This window comes from Astatotilapia calliptera, chromosome 15 (assembly GCF_900246225.1).
Source record: "Astatotilapia calliptera chromosome 15, fAstCal1.2, whole genome shotgun sequence".
In the NCBI taxonomy this organism is placed as follows: Eukaryota; Metazoa; Chordata; class Actinopteri; order Cichliformes; family Cichlidae; genus Astatotilapia; species Astatotilapia calliptera.
In genome coordinates this window covers 8,144,565-8,162,675 of record NC_039316.1, presented here as the reverse complement: position 1 = coordinate 8,162,675, position 18,111 = coordinate 8,144,565, and the positions used below count along the sequence as shown (strand labels likewise).

The window sequence follows — 18,111 nt, the reverse complement described above, 5'->3', positions numbered from 1 at the left end:
GGATTAATAAAGGAACTGGAAACAGCTGGGGGAAAAATACACAGGTGCAAACTAGGCAGGAAGTAAAACTCAAAGCAGGAACAGACGACAACTTTCATATTAAAACAGGAAAATAGCAAATAGCTTAACTAAATACGGAAACAAACAAAAAACTCAGTGAACGGATAAGCAGAAAGGAACGATAAGCATCTAACAACACAAAAAGCATTACAAGAATTATCTAAGCAACACAAGAATTCAAACTGGAAAATGAATGCAAACAGTTCCAGTTTAGCTACTATTTTGTTTATCAATACATTATATCTCTAACTCAAAAATATCATTCATTAATAGAATAAGTCAGAACGCACAGCGGGTCAGACTTTTTCTAACCGGATCAGTTCTTTCTCTGAGCCACTTGATGTCAGTAATGCAATAGGAACTCTCACAATGGCAGATTACATGGAGGGTCCACGTGCATCAACAGGCCTCATATGGTGACTCGCAGCCTGTTTTTTTTACTTATTTAAAATGATAAAGTAGGAACCATCAAAAAGTGTTAGCATGACATCATTTGCCAAGGGCTCCATTCCTGTAAACTGGTGAGTCACTTCAGTCCATGCATTTTCAAAACTGTTCACACAGGACACTGACATGACTCCAAGGCAAATATTCAGCAGTAAGAGTCAAAACTATCTCCTGGTGAGGAGGAACAGGAGCACTTGCAGAATTCAGAGCTCTGCAACACTCCCTTGTATGTCTTTCGCATCTCCAAACTTTTATCTGCTATGAGTCATTTTTACTGTGTATTATTGTGTATCGTCATCATTGTTTCTCACATACATTTCTCATGTGTTTCTTGGTTTATATTATGATAGTGTTGGCACATCTGTCTGAATACATGTAGGGACCGTAACTTTCCATCTAAGGACTGATGTAAGAGGAGACATGATGTAAGGAGTATTGGGTTCCTGAGCTCAACTACCTTATTGTGCTGGCTATTGAATATGTTATATGATTCAACAGTGATGTAGTTTGAGAAAGATATTATGTAACACATGCTTCATAGAATTTGTTCCTCTTTGAAAATATTGATACTGTGATACACAGAGATATGCATTTACGTATGCATTTACAGCTAGGGGCATGATTTATGATGTCATGAAGACCTTGAATAGATTTCCTTGGTGTTTAGTTTCCTACATTTCTCACCAGCGACATATAAAGACAATACAAAACAATTTCATAAATAATATTTTAATGGCAATATGGAAACAGTTAGAGCCATAAGTTTTTGGACAATTAAACTTTTTTGTGTGTGTGTGATTTTTGCCACCGCTACAGTTAATTTTAAATCACTCAGGATGTGAGTGAAGTACAGACTCTGAGCTTTAATTAAAGGGGTTTTACAAAAACATTGTGTTAACTGTTTCGGAATTACAGCCTTTTTTATACATAGTCCCTCATTTTCAGAGGTTCAAAAGTAACCGGATACATTAACTTTATTTGAAATTGAACATTTTGTTAATCCTTTGCAGTTAGAGACTGCCTGAAGTCTGCCTGCATATCCACTGTGGTCATATACAGAGGCAAAATTACAAAAAAATGTATCAGTTTAAATATACTTATGGATCTAACTGTATTCAAATTACCATTAAAATGTTATATATGGAAATGTGTATATGTTTTATGTGTCTCTACTGAGAAATACAGGAAAGTAAAAAAAGAAACTCTATTTAAGGTCTTCAGGCCATCTTAAATTTACTATAACAATAAAGAAAGCGCCCAAAACTACAACATCATGTCAGAGTCAGGAAGGGACTCTCATGCATCATTCATACCAAATGACATAATTTCTCAGACCAAATGCTTTTGTTTTTATGTGAATTACCAAAAAAAAAACAAAAAAAAAAACCTACAACAACACAACTTCCGGGTGTGTTAAAATCCTTTAAATATACTGGTATAGTGCTGTGAAAAAAAAAATCGATCCCTTCCTCGTTTCTTTCTTTGCTTTTCTTCTCTTTTTTTCTTTTCTTTGCTTTTTTTCTGCATATTTTTTCCATGTTTTGATGCGTGCTCAATCATCCAGGTAAGAAAATCCCTCAAAAATTATTCTATTCATCTGGACATTGCGTTTTCAGTGGAAAAAACATTTTGTCGCTCATCCGAGTGACTTCTTCCGTATTTGTGGGATTTCAGTCATTATGCAAATGTACTGTTTATAAGGTTGGGTAAACCTGCAGTCACCTGAGACTGAAGAAGTCATAAGGCCAGACATTCTCCTTCAGAATTTTCTGCTAGAGAGCACAATTCATGGTTCCATCAATTACTACAAGTTGTCCAGATCCTGAAGCAGCAAAAACCTTCACACTACCACCACCACGTTTGTCTTTTGGTATGATGTTCTTTTTATGCTTTCAATCTGGTTCCCAAACATGTATAAATTGTTTTGTACCCAGTCCCAGGCTGATGATGTCAATTAAGACTTCGATTTTCATTCTTTATTTTCTTTAGATTGTGGCATGATGTGTTTTTGATATCTTTTAGCCTACTTCACTTTGTCAGGTTCACTTAAACATGTTTAGTGATTTGGCGGTAATTGGGTTAGTGAAACTGAACTCAGTGTTCCAGAGCAAATGGTTAATCACAGTTAATTCCAAAGTTAGTTTAACAAGAGGGAACTACTTTTTCACATAGAGCCATATAAGTTTAGATAGATTTTTTCCCTTAATAAATGAAATCATCATTTAAAAACTTAATTTTGTATTTACTCGGGTTATGTTTGTCTAATTTAAATAAAAAAAAACATATGTAATGATCTGAAACACATAAGTGTGGAAAATATGCAGAAATATGCAGAAAAGTAGGAATTCGGAAAGGACGCAAATACTTTTTCATAGCACTGTATGCTTGCAGTTGACATGGCTGGTGGTGACGTCAGATTCCTGACTTTCTACGTTGCCCCTCCTACCGTCAACAACTGGATTCCAGCTATGTGTATTTTCGTGAACTAACACTGCTAACCTGCTTGTGATGATTCGCTGCCTACGTAGAAAAAACGAACTAAACCTTTATTTTTGTTCCTTTGAAAAAAAAACCCCACCCTCTCTGTCGACAGCTCGTGCCGATGTTCGGCCAATGCAAGCTAAAGGGCCGACGAGAGCGGAGACATCGACGTGCATACCGTCCTCTAGCCATCTCTGATTCCAGCTAACACAGCTACCACCTTACCGGGGGAGATAACGCTAGCTGGCTGGCTGACAGCTGGTTGGGTTAGCTGCGTGCCTTTCACTGTAGCAGAACTGAGATTTTTTTCGCAGAAACAATGACTCGTCTCTGACATTGGTGAGTATATTTGCAGACACTGCGTAGTAATATCATGTAATTGCCTTTTCGTTTGCCTCGGCGTTGCTTTGCGAGCTAGCTTGTTTGTAGCAGCAGCCGCTGCACAGAGCCACGCCTGGGCAATTTAAGTTGATACCTGCGGCTGGTGACATTACATATTATTTTTGTAGTATGAGTCAGATGTCTTAAAGTGTTTGGCTTTGTAGTACTTCAAGTAATTAGCTGTTTTTGGTCTACAGTGAGGACTGAGGCCCATTTGGTTGTAACATTGGAGTTAATCGGAGCCCATAACTAGCAAGGTGGATCTTTGCTGACTCTCCGTTGGTGCCATAGAAGATAAGCGAGGAAGTCAAAAGTCAGCTTGCCGATGCCCGCTGATTGTGATCCCGCAGAGTTGCCAATATGATGCCGGTAAGTGCACATGTAGCGTATCATTTAGCATTTAGGGGACTTCATGAACATGTAAGAGTGGGTCTTTTCCTAAATATGTTATTATAAAAACAGAAATATGGTTCACTAACCGTCCATACACACACGTTTCAAGTTCTAACCGACTGATATGAGTTTGTTTGCTTTTCCCACTGCTGCTTAGATAATCTCAAGGCAGATCAGCTCCTAGTCATAAAAGTCTTTTCTTTTTTTAAATGATCTACTATGGCTTTTATGATTTCACAGCAGTTTTTTCGTGAGAATAAAAGAGTGACGCAAACCTTATAAAGGATCCTAAATTATAAACACAATGTGATCAGTTTTTGAATTCTATCAGAATGTGACACATCTTATCAAGTGTTAGCAGGTAGATTTATAACGCTGTGTGTCTCAATAGGGCAGGTCAGATTAGTATGATTGACTATCTCTGTGATAATCGTACTGTAATTCATTCGTGTTACAAAAAATGCTCTTACACAATGGATGATGTATTTAAAGCTGTGGGTATAGTAGGTGTGCTAAGCCAACAAATATTTTCATTCTATTGTTTTTTTTTTTTTGTGTGTGTGTGTGTGTTTGTTTGTTTTTTACCTTGGTGTTATTGTTCAAGAAGCTCTGTGTTGCAAGGAAAAGAATACCTGACTGGCAACCCTATTGGAGTAGTGCATTGTTGGGACCTCTTTTGTTGTCTTTAGTGCTGAGAAGGCAGCGACTGTGGGAATCGAGAGCGGAACATGAACTCGTGCAAGGGATAAATTTACAGTTCAGTGAGATCTTGTCATTTAAAAAAAAAAAAGGGGGGGGGGTGATTCACTCTTGGTATTATGTCTTTCCAAACGACTATTGGTTTGAAGTTGGCTGTAAATTTGTATAGTTCTTGATCACCATTCCAGAGACGCTTGTACATTTCCAGAAGTACCAAGTATAACAGAAGCAAGTCCATATTTGCGGCAGTTCTCAGGTTCAGTTACTACCATTGCCTCGGTGGACAGCTGTACCCTGTGGCACCAACAGGCTATCAGAGTCAGAGAGCCAGTCGAGCAGAGGGGCAGCGAGCCGCTTGGTTCTCGCGTGAATCCAGCAGCCAATGAGACGTTGGCAGATCTAGGTCTGTGTGGCTGCGTCGACTAATGCTCTGTTGTTAAGGGGAACTTTTGAGCCGAGTAGATTGTCAAGTGGCATTAATCTCAGGCGGTGGAACCAGGCAGAGCCTGACTTACAGGAAAAAGTAAACAATGCATATTATTGCTGCATTCACATTTTTGTAGATATACTTGTTTGAAATAATAAAACAATTATCATTAAAAAGTAAAAATATCAAGTTTAATTGGGTATGACTATATCAAAATTGATTTATTTAACAAGTTCCCTCCGTTTGGGACTGATAGATCTATTTTATTCATTTAAAAAAATACACTTTAAAAACGACTCTAAGTAAAAGGAAAATAATAATAATATTAGTGTGCATTATCACAGTTTCAAATAAAATTTAACAGTGAAGGCTTTTGCACTTCGTAAGTATTAGACATGTAAGAGCCATCTACATAAGTCTGTAAAAGCAAAGCCAGATAAAATTTGTTAAACCAACATGAAACACTGGGTGAGTGCTGAAGTCCGACTAAAGGAACGTTTAAAAAAAAAAAAAAAAAAAAATCTTGATAATTTTGTAGTTTGCAGGAATCACGGTTACTCAGATGTTTCAGTTTGTTTCACATCATTTGTCTCGTCTTTCCTCCGCACGGTTGACGAGTGGTTTTTGGCAAGTTTGGGCAGCATGAGATGGACTATTAGTCCAGAATGTCAGAGACAACTTTGACAGCCTCCTTGGGTTTAGCTGTGATTAAGCTGTGTGTTTGTGTCTGACCAGATTACCATACAGACTCATGACCAATACTTATCATAGTGTGTTGTTTACCACACATTTGGGCTTCTGCTGGGTTACAGTTACTTGTGTTTTTGGTTACAGCTGGAGTATGTAAGTAGTATTGTATTCCAGTGTCTTACATTTATGACATTTAAGGATTGTTTGAATGGTTCAAGTTTATAGACAAAAAACAGTAATGTGCTTAAACTTTTTTCCCTCCACTCAGGGCCCATCTTTAAGAATAAGTAAGTAACTGGATTTATGTGAGGAAATGTTTGATGTGTGCTGGAGATCAGGGCACTAAATGATGCCTTTTCCCTCTCAGAAGTTAAATGATCTCCAGATGGTGCCCACTGTAGCATAATGCATTGACTCCTTTGAGTCATGCACAGCCCAGTATAAGCATAATCTCTTTCTTGGCTCTGCATGATGGTGTTGACCTGCCTGCCAGTCACAGCTGTGGCCAAACTATTCTCATTAGCAGGGAGTTGTTGGTGCTGCAGCCACAGGCACATCCCAGGGACACTTTTCCAGTAAAATTACTACCCATCACTTTCCTCCATCCATACCCACCACCCTGTGACACTCTCTTGTTCCCTTGCTCTCTCCTTCTTTCGCTGGCTGTTTGTTTCACACAAGCTCTCTCTCTCTTCCCCCCTCCCTGCTCGAACTGCACATGCAGCTTGTGTTTTTTTCCTCTCAAGTCTCCTCTGCAGCACTTTTCTAATGCACGCGTCACTGTCGGGTTTAGAGGTCTGCTCGGGATGGCATAACATCTAAGTCTCGTGCCCGCAAAAGCGGCAGTGCCACAATGAAGAGATTTGTGACTATAGTGTTACGTGGCCTCGTTAGCCTTTCCAAGGAGAACCCCATCTGGGCAAAGGAACATCACCGGCCACCAAAGAGGGAGATCAAGAGGAAACGGAGGGCGGCCAAGAGAGCCAAGAGTATGGGCAGACGCAACTTAGTGAGGGTGGTTCGTATCCCCAGTGATCACTCAGCTGGATCAGAGTTTCTGTTTTGTTTTGGATATATCTAGTAGTTTCTAGATTTCTGTGTAGTTTAGTCTGCAGGTGCTGTGATTAGTTTAAATTTTCACCTCATATTGTCTGATTGATTAATTATGTGTTTTTAATCTTTAAAGGCTTGTTTTGGTATGCTGCCAAGGATATTCAGAATGCAGGCTTGTGGTGTTGTCATTTTAAAAAAAAGAACTGCAGATTTTGATGGATCTTATAGTATTTTTCTCCTTTTAGTTTAATCTATAAGGGATATTAGAAGCTGTTGTATAACAAATACAAATAAGAATGCCTTAGTCTTCTTTATATTCAAGCTGTTGTTCTTTCTAGCAGCCTAGTAGCCTCAATATTTTTTTTATTTTTTTTTACTGTATTGTGTTGTATGTCATTATGCAGCTTGTAGCACCCCCTGCCACACTTTTAGAAAAGATTTTCTTTCTTTCTGCCATCCATCCATCTTAACCACTTACCCATTTGAGGTTTCATTCAGATTTAATTTCTTTCCCCCAGTAACGTTGTTGCATATGCAGTCCCAAAAAGGTCATCCATTAGCTCATATTAACACTGTAAGAAACAGCGCAGAGCCACAAAGGGATTTCCTGGTGTCTCGGCATTAGTTCTATGTTTTTACCATCCTTGTCTGAAAATGCAGGTTGTTGATTCTCATAGTCACTGAGTGGATCTCTAGGACAAGAGATCATATCGTTTAATTTTGGCTGCTGCAGAAAATGTCAGTGAATCATGCAGTTGCATCATTACAAAGGATAAGTCACTTTGTCTTGGAGAAACTCCTGGAGTAATTATCTGTAGGTAGGTTCAGTGACTAAAGCTAGATTATATATGACAATAGTGCTTGCTGGCAATTATTGTGAAATTGAAAATGCACCATGAAGCCATGTGTACACAAAGTATGTACACGGAACATTTCATCTTATACTTATTTGTAATTCAGCAAAGTCAAAGCCAGTCAGCAAAATCAGTGTTGAAAAATTTGTGATCTCTTCACTTTTCCAGTGATGTATTAGTTGTTTCACTTTAGAGGTTTTTTTCTTTTTCTTTTTCTACCTCTTTTTGACACTGAGGGCTTTAAATTGGCATTTTGAACCTTATTGCATGTAAATAAAAAGCCTTTTTGTCTAGAAGTCAGTCATAGCATAAACACTGAGCATGTTAGATGGCCCCATAACTGACAAGAAGAGATGGCTGCAGAATAAGGATGGAAATGTAAAAGCTTAACTTGCAGGGGCGAAATAAAAGACAGAGCGAGTGTCAAAAAATGTGTCGGAAATGAAAGAGAGGCGAATAGAGGTCCTCAGTGCATTATGGGAGGTCCCCTGTCAGCCTAGACCTCTAGCAATATAATTAAAATGTGGTTTAGTGCAACCTGAGCCAACCCCAGCCGTAATCATTTTAGTTTGTTTTTTTTTTTAAATCAAGAATGAAAGATTAAAAAGGGCTGTTAAAAAAAGAAATAAAGTGGGAGGTGGAATGTGATAACTGAAGACTCTGCCTCCCATTGTACTCTTGGAAACTCTAGGAGTTACAACTAAGCCATAGTGTAGGTTTTTCCTTTTTTTTTTTCTTTATCACACTTCAAAAGTTTCTAGGCATAGGCTGTCCCTGTTTTGGTGTTTTTTAAAGCAGTGAAACATGTATAAAAATTGCCGAAGTGGGACGGCTTGGAAGCAAATGCTTTTCTTCTTTGTTTACTGAGAAAGAGTTGAAATTGAGTCTAGCATGCACCAAGCAATCCTTTCAAACACGTTTACGTCATTTTGAGCATCCCTGCAAAACATTCTTTGTTACAGAAGTTTTTCTTTGGGTTGTTTTTGTTCGCTAAACTCCTCTCAGTGTCGCTTTTCTGTTACATGCCACAGAAGGCGAGGGGCGAGTGAGGCCTGTCACATGAAACAGGAAGGCACTCCTCAACACTCGAAAGTGCTTTGTCCCACAGGAAACAGTGGAAATCTGCCTGACGCTTCAGGAGGGGGGAAAAAAACCCATATTGTGGTGATGTGCAGTAGCGATGAATATAGAGGAGATTGCCATAATCAGTGCAGACATGTGTCACCTCCCGCAGGGCAAAAAAAGTCTTTTGGTTTAAACAAGGTATATAAATGTTTTTGTCAAGTAAAATATTCAAACCTATTGCGCCTCTTATCCTGCTGTTAGTTTTATTCTACATAGATATTGAATAATCTGATTATAGGATCCAAAACCTGCTTGCCTAGAAACATTTTGTCAATTTATGGAAGAAAAAAATGTCGCCCATAGTTAGCAACCTAAATTCATAGATTAACATGCCCTACAAATGTATTTAACCCGGTGATTCAGTACTTTGCAGTGACCGAATCGTCTTAGAAATGATTTAACATCTTAGACGATCTGGATTTTGGGATTTATTTATTTATGCATTGGCTGCTTTCCATGCCCTTATCCTTGAGGGGTAGCACTGAGTGTTTGTGTGACTGTGACCATGGCTTTTTTTTTTTCTGAATAAATGGATTGTCTGTTGATTTGCATGAGGGGAAAATAACTAAATCTTAACTACAAGAAAGTCCAAAGGGGGTGATCGTATACCTGTGAATGGGTTATGATTTAGGTAGACTGTGTGAAGCCAGATCAGATAAAAAAAAAAAAAAAAAAAATCACTGCCCAAGATATATTTTCTTATTATTTTCATGCTTTCGTGTAGTAATAAAACGAAAAGTAATATGACATGTCTTTTTTTTTAAACAAGCAACAACAACATATTAAGTTTACTGTGTAAATGTGAAACTTAAATGACTAGTTGAATACTCAACTGCTGAGCTGCTCAGTTTCATTCTTAATAGCTTAGTCAAAAGGTGACATGCACATTGCAGACATTGTGATGTCTGATTAATGCAGGAGAACTTGAAGCAGCTTGAAGTTTACTCATAGCTCATTATAAAGCGTAAAGATGATAAATCGGCTATGTTTTGTTTCTCATTCAGTCTTTTCAGATTTAGAGTTTTTTAACCAGTCCTTTAGAGTTAAGAGTTTGGGCTATCATTTAGATCATACACCCATCAAGTCGATATGATTTAACTGCTGGTTGTTCAAAAACTGGTGGAAGCTGAGAGCCGACACAGACATGTGAAGGCATGTATTGATATGTTTTACCTTTCAGCTCATACTTTATGTGTTCAGTGCTATGTCAGACACTAATCATAGTAAACAGAAATTTGGCAGGCACAGACACGAGTCCAATGCTAGCTCCAACTCACAGTCTGGGCTGGTCAACAAGGAAATGTAGTGTCAGCAGAGCAGGCTTTGTAGCAATAGAGAGGGTAAAGATTCATCCATAAACACTCCATTGTTTTTATTGTAATCTGTGTCATTCATATTTCACTGTTGAGCACTTGTATTCAGTTTTCCCCTCACTGCCTTCCTTCTCCTTTCAGATGATATTGACGGTGTACCTCAGCGACGGGGAGCAGGCCGTGACTGAGGTGCCCATCACCCCTGAAACAACGTGCCGCGATGTCGTCGAGTTCTGTAAAGAGCCCGGCGAGAGCGGCTGCCATCTGGCCGAGGTGTGGAGAGGCAACGGTAAGACCCATTTGAAGCTTTCTCACGGACCTGCTGAAGTGCTTAATATTCAGAACAGGGAGCGCTGCCTTTCTTATAGGAAGCAGCATCCAGTTGGCTGCCACGTTAAAGAGAAAGAACAGCGGTTGTCTCTTGTAAATGCCTGAAGGTGAAGTAATCTGAAACCCCATTATTGCTGAGCCAGACACTTCATTTGCATGCACAAGAATTTCATTTTCTCAAACAGTAGCCTTTAGCTTTCTTTATTAATGTAAAAACAAGCACTTTAAAAAAAAACGAGTTGAGGGGCTGAATGAGGCCGTGCATGCTTACCTGAATGGAATAAAATAATTCACATAGCAAATTTTAATATGAGAAAAAGGGTTATGTGCCAGTGTACTTCACGCCCCTGTCACAACAGATTCCACTCGGTCCCATCACCATCGCTGTGCTGACACACCCTTTGTTATCAGCGGTTTTTAAAGGCCTACTGCTCAGTTGAAAACAGCATTCCAGTAAAACGCTTTATTGACTTCACGTTATGCAGTCATGTGAGGCCTGACAATGCAACTGGCTGCCCCAAAACCCTCCTAAAACCTCTCTACCTACTGTCTCGGTCTCAATCTTTTTCAGTTCTGCATACACATTATGCTGTAAATATTCATCTCTATCAGTGGACTCTTCCTCGGGGTATCATCATTTTAATTCTGAGATTGTCTGTATGGCTACGATGTAAACAGAAATAGCATAAAGTGAATTATTCACACACATAATCCCTGCAAATGTATGGAAGGTGGCATCACACTCAGAGACAAGCAGTTTGATGCCCTGCGTGATTAAGAAGCCCAACTAAAAATGAGGAGTCTGGGAGAAAGAAAATCTTTGAAGTAGGAGAGACTAGAAAGGTTTTTTTTTTTTTTTTCAATTGCTGTGGTGATTTTTATTTTTATTTTTATTTTTTTTTTAATTTGTGCTTCAAGAAATAATTTCACAACTTGGAAAAAATGCTTTTTTTCCCTGAATTTAAAAGTGTGTTAATGTGTAAAGTAATACTTAGTTTGGGAAAGTGGGAAACAGCATACATATCCAAGAAATTATTTACCACATACCCTGCAAGTAAAATATCCAGTGAGCAGCAGTTGTCTGGATGAAAGTGCCTCGTTGATGCCACAGGTCAAAGCAGAATGGCCAGACTGCTTTGAGCTGATAGGAAGGCATATCGATATGGAGCAAAAACTGTGAGGCATGTTTCCCGCACCTTGTTGAATCTGAGCCTTGAACATTTAAGGCAGCTCTGAAGACAAAAGAGGGTCCAACCCAGTACTAGCAGAGTGTAACTAATGATGTGCCGACTGACTGTATAACAAGTTAATCACTGAGCTTTAGAGTTAAGTGTTTTTTGTTCATTTAAGTACCAGGCTAGCGGAAAATCAGTGTACCTATTGTAAATGACTGAACCTGGTCGACCTTTCCTTAACTTTTCAGAGCGAGCAATCCCCTTTGAGCACATGATGTATGAACACATGCAGAAATGGGGACCTCGGAAGCAAGAAGTCAAATTCTTCCTCCGGCACGAAGATTCACCAACTGAGAGCAGCGATCAAGGTGTGTGCTGTCTGCTGCTTTCTCTGCTCTGTGTGCTTGTTTTTTCACACAGAAGGCTGAACAGTAGAGGGTGGAGTCGATAGCTGTCGGGAAATTCTTGGCATCTGTTCTGCCTTCCTTGTAATGAAGACTGGTGTCACTTGGTGTTTTTTCTTTCTGTTTTCTTCTGCCACGTCTAGTCTAGCCAAGCCGTTTGCAGACTTTACACATCAAAAAAGCCCAGATTTCTCTCTGTTTTTGTTTTCTCCTTTTTTGGAGCTTTGTAAATATTAGTTTAGCCTTTCTTAAAATAGGTGAAGTGTCGTTATGTTCTTAAAAGCTTTGTAGAATTAAAAAAGCAAAGGTTGTTCAGAGGGGAATATCAATGGAATAACTGGTTTGCCAGCTATCCCACGCACATTAATTACATTGTCTTTCTGTCTGGATAGAGCAGAGCCACATAAACAGCTATGTGTAACATCCACTCTTAAGTATTATCAGCCTGAGTCTGTAATGTTTTAACTACAAGTTACCTGGTGGTCTTCCCGATCATGTTTACATTGGCTATAAACTACCGAATAAAAGCTGAGGTCATTCTTTCCTGTTTTGTTTTTTTTGTTTTGTTTTTTTTTTAATTACAGAAAAGAGGGCAGTTTTCTGTCCTCTGCTGTGAATTTTTATACATTTATTAAAAGTATGAGGTAGGTGGCTTTAGTTAGCAGTGCTTGTCCCAGTTCTTAAAGCCCCCTGTCATGTGCAATCATACCAGTGAACTTTAAGACGATTTCAGACAATGGTGGTTGTCTCTGAATCTTCACTTGCGTGCGGTACCTTCGTCTTTGCACTCCTGCACTCTTGAGTGTCGCACTAGTACACTGCATGTCTGTATTGGGTTTTGCGGATTTTATTTATTTATGGTGACTGCTTCTCCCCCCCCCCCCCCCCCCCCCCCCCTTTTTATTTCAGGGAGTCAGCAGTCTCAGGAGCAAATGAGTCGCAGAAGTGGAAATACTGGAGACAAGCACAATGAGAATGGGGTGAGAATTAATGTTGAAATATCTGTCTCTGTGTAGTGTTCTTTAACATTTTCCCTATAGTTCACAGTACAAGATAGAAGTATAAAACACACTAGAAATGAAACGGGAGTACATGTGTCTTTGTTTTGGGGGTTTTGGTCATGCTTCACCGTAATAATATGATTTTTAACTCCAAACTCAGAGGATCATCTCTGCTCTGGTGTGGCAGGGCTGTTCCTTTTCCACACACTGTTGGCGTTTTCCTGTCAGGTGTACCCATTGATGTACTCTTTGGCTTAAGGATGTGTGTACTAAGAGATGTGAATGACTTCGATAAGAGCAGCCTCTGGGAACAGCTTTCTCTCTCTGACCATCTGTCCCAGATTTCTCAACAAGAAAGTGTTGCGGTCAAGAAATTGTAACTAATTCAACCTTCAGGGTTGAAAGAAGGCTTTGTTTATTTTGTTTTCAAGAGCATAAAAGCACCCAGAAGCTATCCTCTGTATATTCTCCTAGAAAATGTGCAATTTTTAACTTTGTTTTTGTTGAGAAGATCTGTTTTGTCATCCATAGACTACATGTACATAGCCCATTGTACTTAAAAATAAATTCTACAGTGAAATATCATTTCTCAGATTTAATTTGAGGTTTTTTGTCAGTATTAAAAGAACCGTGTGAGGTATAGTCCTTTTTACAGAACCAGTATTCAAGTATTTAAAAGTAACTGGACACTGGGTGACTAAATGTTTCCTGCATGTTGTTTTATGCACAAAAGGCCGGCTTTTTTTTTCTTAGATGTGTTTCCAGTTAGACCTAGATGGGTTTGAATGGATGTCAGTATGTGTAAAGAAGCAGATAAATCAAAGTGATTTGATTAGCCAGAATTAATGGTGAATTAATTACAGTCAAGAATGCACCAAGATGGAGTAATATCATGACAGAAGATGAGAGGATTCGTCTTAAGATAGAAACCCTGGGTGAGCCTTAAATAATAGTAAGGCGGGTACAGTTTTCAAAAAAGCATTAAAAAAAAAAGCTTCTTTGAAAATGATGGATAGAAGAAAGGAACAACTCGAGCTCTGAAGCATCACCTCATCTGTCAAACATGGCGGTTTTGCTTCTGTTGTGATGAGGCTGCTAATGAAAGTGGCATGGTGGCGTTTATTGATAGTTTCCCTGCTGATAGAGGGAACAGGGCGAACGCAGATGTGTACCGAAGCTTTCAGATTATCTCTTTGGACAAAATGTAAACATTCAGCAGGTAAATTAAAATCTTCAAACAGCCCAAACATCTGAGTAATGAAGAACCTTTCATGGTGACGAGGTGAAGGGGGTGTTTGTGGATGGTTGCAGATATTATTTTTAAAACTTTGAGCACTCTGTGTTTAAAAGGCGTGTATTTCCTCCACAGCTCTTTGTATAATAAATAAACCTAAACTTGGCGCTTTAATCTACTGTGCTTTATTTTATTTCACGAGTAATGTGCTTAAGGAGAGAGCCTCAGAAATAAACAGTGTAATGCTTTAGAGTGTAGATATAGAAATTGACTATTGATCGGCACCAAATGACACACTCTGTATCATTAGTGTCACTACTGACCGAAAGAGACACTGAATGGCTCCTCCCATTCAAAGTACTGAGACTAACTTGTGTCCAAGTTTCTTCTTAATATCTGATTTAGAGGATTATATTAGTCAGCCCTCTGGATGATATAATGGTTGTTAAGAGGATCAGTGCTTTAGCTTTTCCACTTGCTGCTGCCCAAACCCCAGAGGCTTTCAGTCAGCCCAGCAGAGCTGATCATCATCATCATCTTAAAGAACAGCGATCCCTGTAGGGAATACTACGATTACAATTCATTTTTTTTATATCACCATTTTAGCTGCCATAAATGATAATTACAGCTCATTGGCACTACCCAGAAATGTAATTGAATTAGTCAAGACTAGTAAAATTACTAATAATTTCAGTGATTTTATTTTTTTCTCCCAGGCAACAATATCAAACTGCCTGTGACGCCAGTTTCTCGGTTGCTGTTTTTCCTTTGAAATCTCTTATAATTAATAGCTTAGGATTTGTAGGTTGTAGCTCAGGAGGCAGAGTGGGTCTAAGAGAGAGAGCCTTATCCCCGGGTGGTGTCCCGTTGCTGTTGGCTGTTAAACATATTGTTCTTATTTTATTAACAGACTAGTATTTCTGGGATCGACTAGCAAGGACAGCAATGTTTAAACGTCCAGACAACTAGTCGCACACATCCCCAGGAATTACTCCAGTGTTACCCTGATAAGACTTTACATTTGCAAGCAATTACAGTCGTTGTGGGCAAATGTATACAATTTGCAGATGGGTTTATGAAATCCTGCAGAACGGCATCCCTCATCAGCGTGCACTTGGCTGCTTTCGTCCCCTCTTCCTGCCGTCTGCTCAGTTGGGCGTTTCTCTCTCTTCGCCACACGAGAGAGTCGATTTCTCCCTCAGAGGAACTGTCACTGATGCAGTGTTGCTTGAGTGCATTTGAGCATGGCCGTGTTCATGTGCCAGTGGCTTCCCCCACTCTGCCCATCTCTATCTCGATTGAGTCATCATGCTGCCCTTCCAGCCTTTATGAGGCTTTCTAGACATCCTTATAACTAAAAGTCTTAACAAATGCCAAGGAGTAAAAGATTGTCTATGTGGGTGCACTACTGTTGCATTCTTTGAGTAAAGTAAAAGTTTAATTTACTCCCAGCAAGACGCATGTTTTTTCACGTCTCCTCTAACCAAACAGAGCAGTAGTTACAGGTATTGTTGTTGGTATTATTGTCCTCCCCACTACTTTAAATATGTGTTGGATCCAGCATCCATGCACTTGACACACGATATGCCTCTTACTAAGCTCTACTCGAGCCAGGAGTCTACATTTTTCAGTCTGTTGTTGAAGGAAAAAAGGCACCATGACATTTCCTGCATCGTCTCCTCCCTCTCAGTGCTCTTTCCAAAGGCAAAGGCTGGGAGCATTTCAATATCGCTTGTAGTTTGGTGGAGCGTGTTCGCTCAGTATTCTGTTTAAAGGTAGTCGTCAGTGTTTTGAATCTAGAAATCCAAAACTCTGTAGGGAAAAGCCAGCCTGCCTTTATTCTGTGAGCTCTTGAAGAACACATGGGTGCCGAAATTTCAACTTCATGAAAACTCTTCTTGGAGGTGAAACCTTTTTTCTTTTCTTTTTTTTTTTACCTCTCATTTAAATTTCTGTTCAGGCTCTCCGTCAGTAGTCGACAGTTTGCTGCATGGATCTGTGTCTCGGGTTTGGCTGCAGTAGCGTTTGGTTGTGCAGGGCTCTCTTCCACTTATCTTTTACAGCTGTAACACTTGGTTGAATAGCGAGCTATGATTTGTTACTTTTATATTTAAAAAAAAAAAAAAAACTTAACACACCACATTGCTCTTTTGCATCTTATGTGACGGCGATTGTTTGAGAGTGACAAACACTGACAACAAACATGAGCAATAAGAAAACAACACAAACACACAAGTGAATTGCAGACTTCAGCTCATTCGATTGTGCTATGCATGTAAAATGTAATGGAAAGACACAGGCTGATCAGTCATTAAAAATGATCAATAGTACCGGCTTGTGTCGCCGCTCATTACAAAGCTTTGGGCTGACAGCTGACTCGAAGTTTCAAGAAGGTTTTCAGCTCTGAGCTTACAGACTTGTGGTGGTAGTAAACAGAAGTCTGAGTTACTAAACAGAGGGCAAAGTTGTATGTATTTATTTATTTGTTAAGGAATTTGATTATTAACTATTGGACACTAAGTTAGAGCAGTTTCAAATTTATAAACATACACATCTAAAGGAAAGTAAACGACTGAGATCTACAATTTTGCCTCCGGCTGAAAAGAGTAGGGCAAACACAGTTAATTGATGTTCTTCATTCATATTCATCTTAAATATAAATTTAACATTTCCAAATTTGCCACTGCTAAACTGAACTTGTGCTTTGTGGGAATTAAAATGATAAAAATGATTTTTAAAAAAAGATGGGTAAACATATTGGGGGATGCGAGGGGTACGTGAGGCATTGTGGTCTCTAATCTTTTCGTTTTTTTTGGCGCATTGTAAGGATCTGCAATGACGCTGATTGGATTTCACTTTTTCCCCTTAGAGCTTCAGTTTCGTACACTTCATTTTCTTTTAAACTTTGTAATGCAATGAAGTAGCAAAGAATGAAGTTGTTTGTTTGTCTGCCAAACAATTCATTGTGCAGTGATGCCACAGTGACGTCAGTTACCGAGCTCTGTTTAACGATGAACATGATCAGTGTATTAATATAACAGCAAAATAAGAGCTTGTGCACATTTACAGTCCACCTAGTCATCAAAGAGTAAAGCTCTCCAGTGTTACTGGCCATCAACAACAGGTTATTTTATGTATGGAAACACAGCTTCCTCTAGCTAAACCTCTGGAACTCTTTGTTCTGGACAACCAGAGCTAAATGTAATAAACTGATTCATGTTTTTGTTTTGCTGTAACAAAACCGACTTCTGGTAATTTTGTGTGCTTGAGTAACGTGGCAGCCTCGTGTCTGGTCACAGCTCCACTCTTTTACTCCAGTAATGCCTTCATACGATACGAAGCTTATGCTGTGTGTATAAACACCAAATGACATGTTGCCCCTCAGAGGCTCGGGCCTACTGCCCACTAACTGATTCTCCATCATAATTAAGGTCCCATAATGATGCTGTTTTGGAGAAAGAGTCCCCAGCTCTCAGTACTGTGCAGTCTACTGCAGTTTTACCCTCTGGCTACTGAATCCAGACATCTTTTAAAATCATTTCTGCAAATGGCTTTTTTTTTTTCTCTTTCTCTTCGTAACCTATTTCTCTGTGCTTAGTTTTTCAGCTTCTTTTTCTTATATAATATTTTTGGCTTATGTAATGTTGCAGGCCCGTATTATTCTGCATTTATTGACTTGAACTTTGTGTTATCATAGCAGAGTGCTATCAAACATTTACCTGAATATTGGTGTAAAAAAGCACAAAGGTATTTCTTAGAGATGTTGAACAACTCTGCTGTTAAATGTTAATGTTTTGGCTGAGAGTCGAGAATAATGTAATGTAATTTTGAGTCTGAATCAGTCACCTTTTAGTACAGGAATTATAAGTCATATTTTTCTTGTCAAATTAGCCTTTTTTCCTGATTTAAAATATTGTCATATGTGAGTTTTTATAAGGGAAAACCTTCATTAAACTCATTATTAATCATCAGTCTCAGTGGTTCAACATCAAGAGTAGTTGGGAAGATTTCAGTGTATTGACCAGTTCCTGTGTTGGTGTGTAG

At 39.0% G+C, this 18,111-nt stretch overlaps 1 protein-coding gene across 7 annotated transcripts in view; it reads left to right on the top strand.

Annotated features, from left to right (window-relative positions):
* Nucleotides 1-2,908: 2,908 nt before the first annotated feature.
* The window catches only part of ppp1r13bb (protein phosphatase 1, regulatory subunit 13Bb), a 28,421-nt gene continuing 13,218 nt past the window's right edge, over nucleotides 2,909-18,111 (top strand). For 3 of the 7 annotated variants that reach the window (XM_026142606.1, XM_026142607.1, XM_026142605.1), the window contains exons 1-5: nucleotides 2,909-3,327; nucleotides 3,567-3,738; nucleotides 10,065-10,212; nucleotides 11,677-11,796; nucleotides 12,742-12,812. In XM_026142606.1, the coding sequence (XP_025998391.1) occupies nucleotides 3,730-3,738; nucleotides 10,065-10,212; nucleotides 11,677-11,796; nucleotides 12,742-12,812 (348 nt within the window). In that variant the 5' untranslated portion in view covers nucleotides 2,909-3,327; nucleotides 3,567-3,729. Of the gene's footprint in view, nucleotides 3,328-3,566; nucleotides 3,739-6,345; nucleotides 6,597-10,064; nucleotides 10,213-11,676; nucleotides 11,797-12,741; nucleotides 12,813-18,111 lie in introns of those variants that run through there. The other 4 variants (XM_026142601.1, XM_026142603.1, XM_026142600.1 and 1 more) reach the window with 2 other exon arrangements.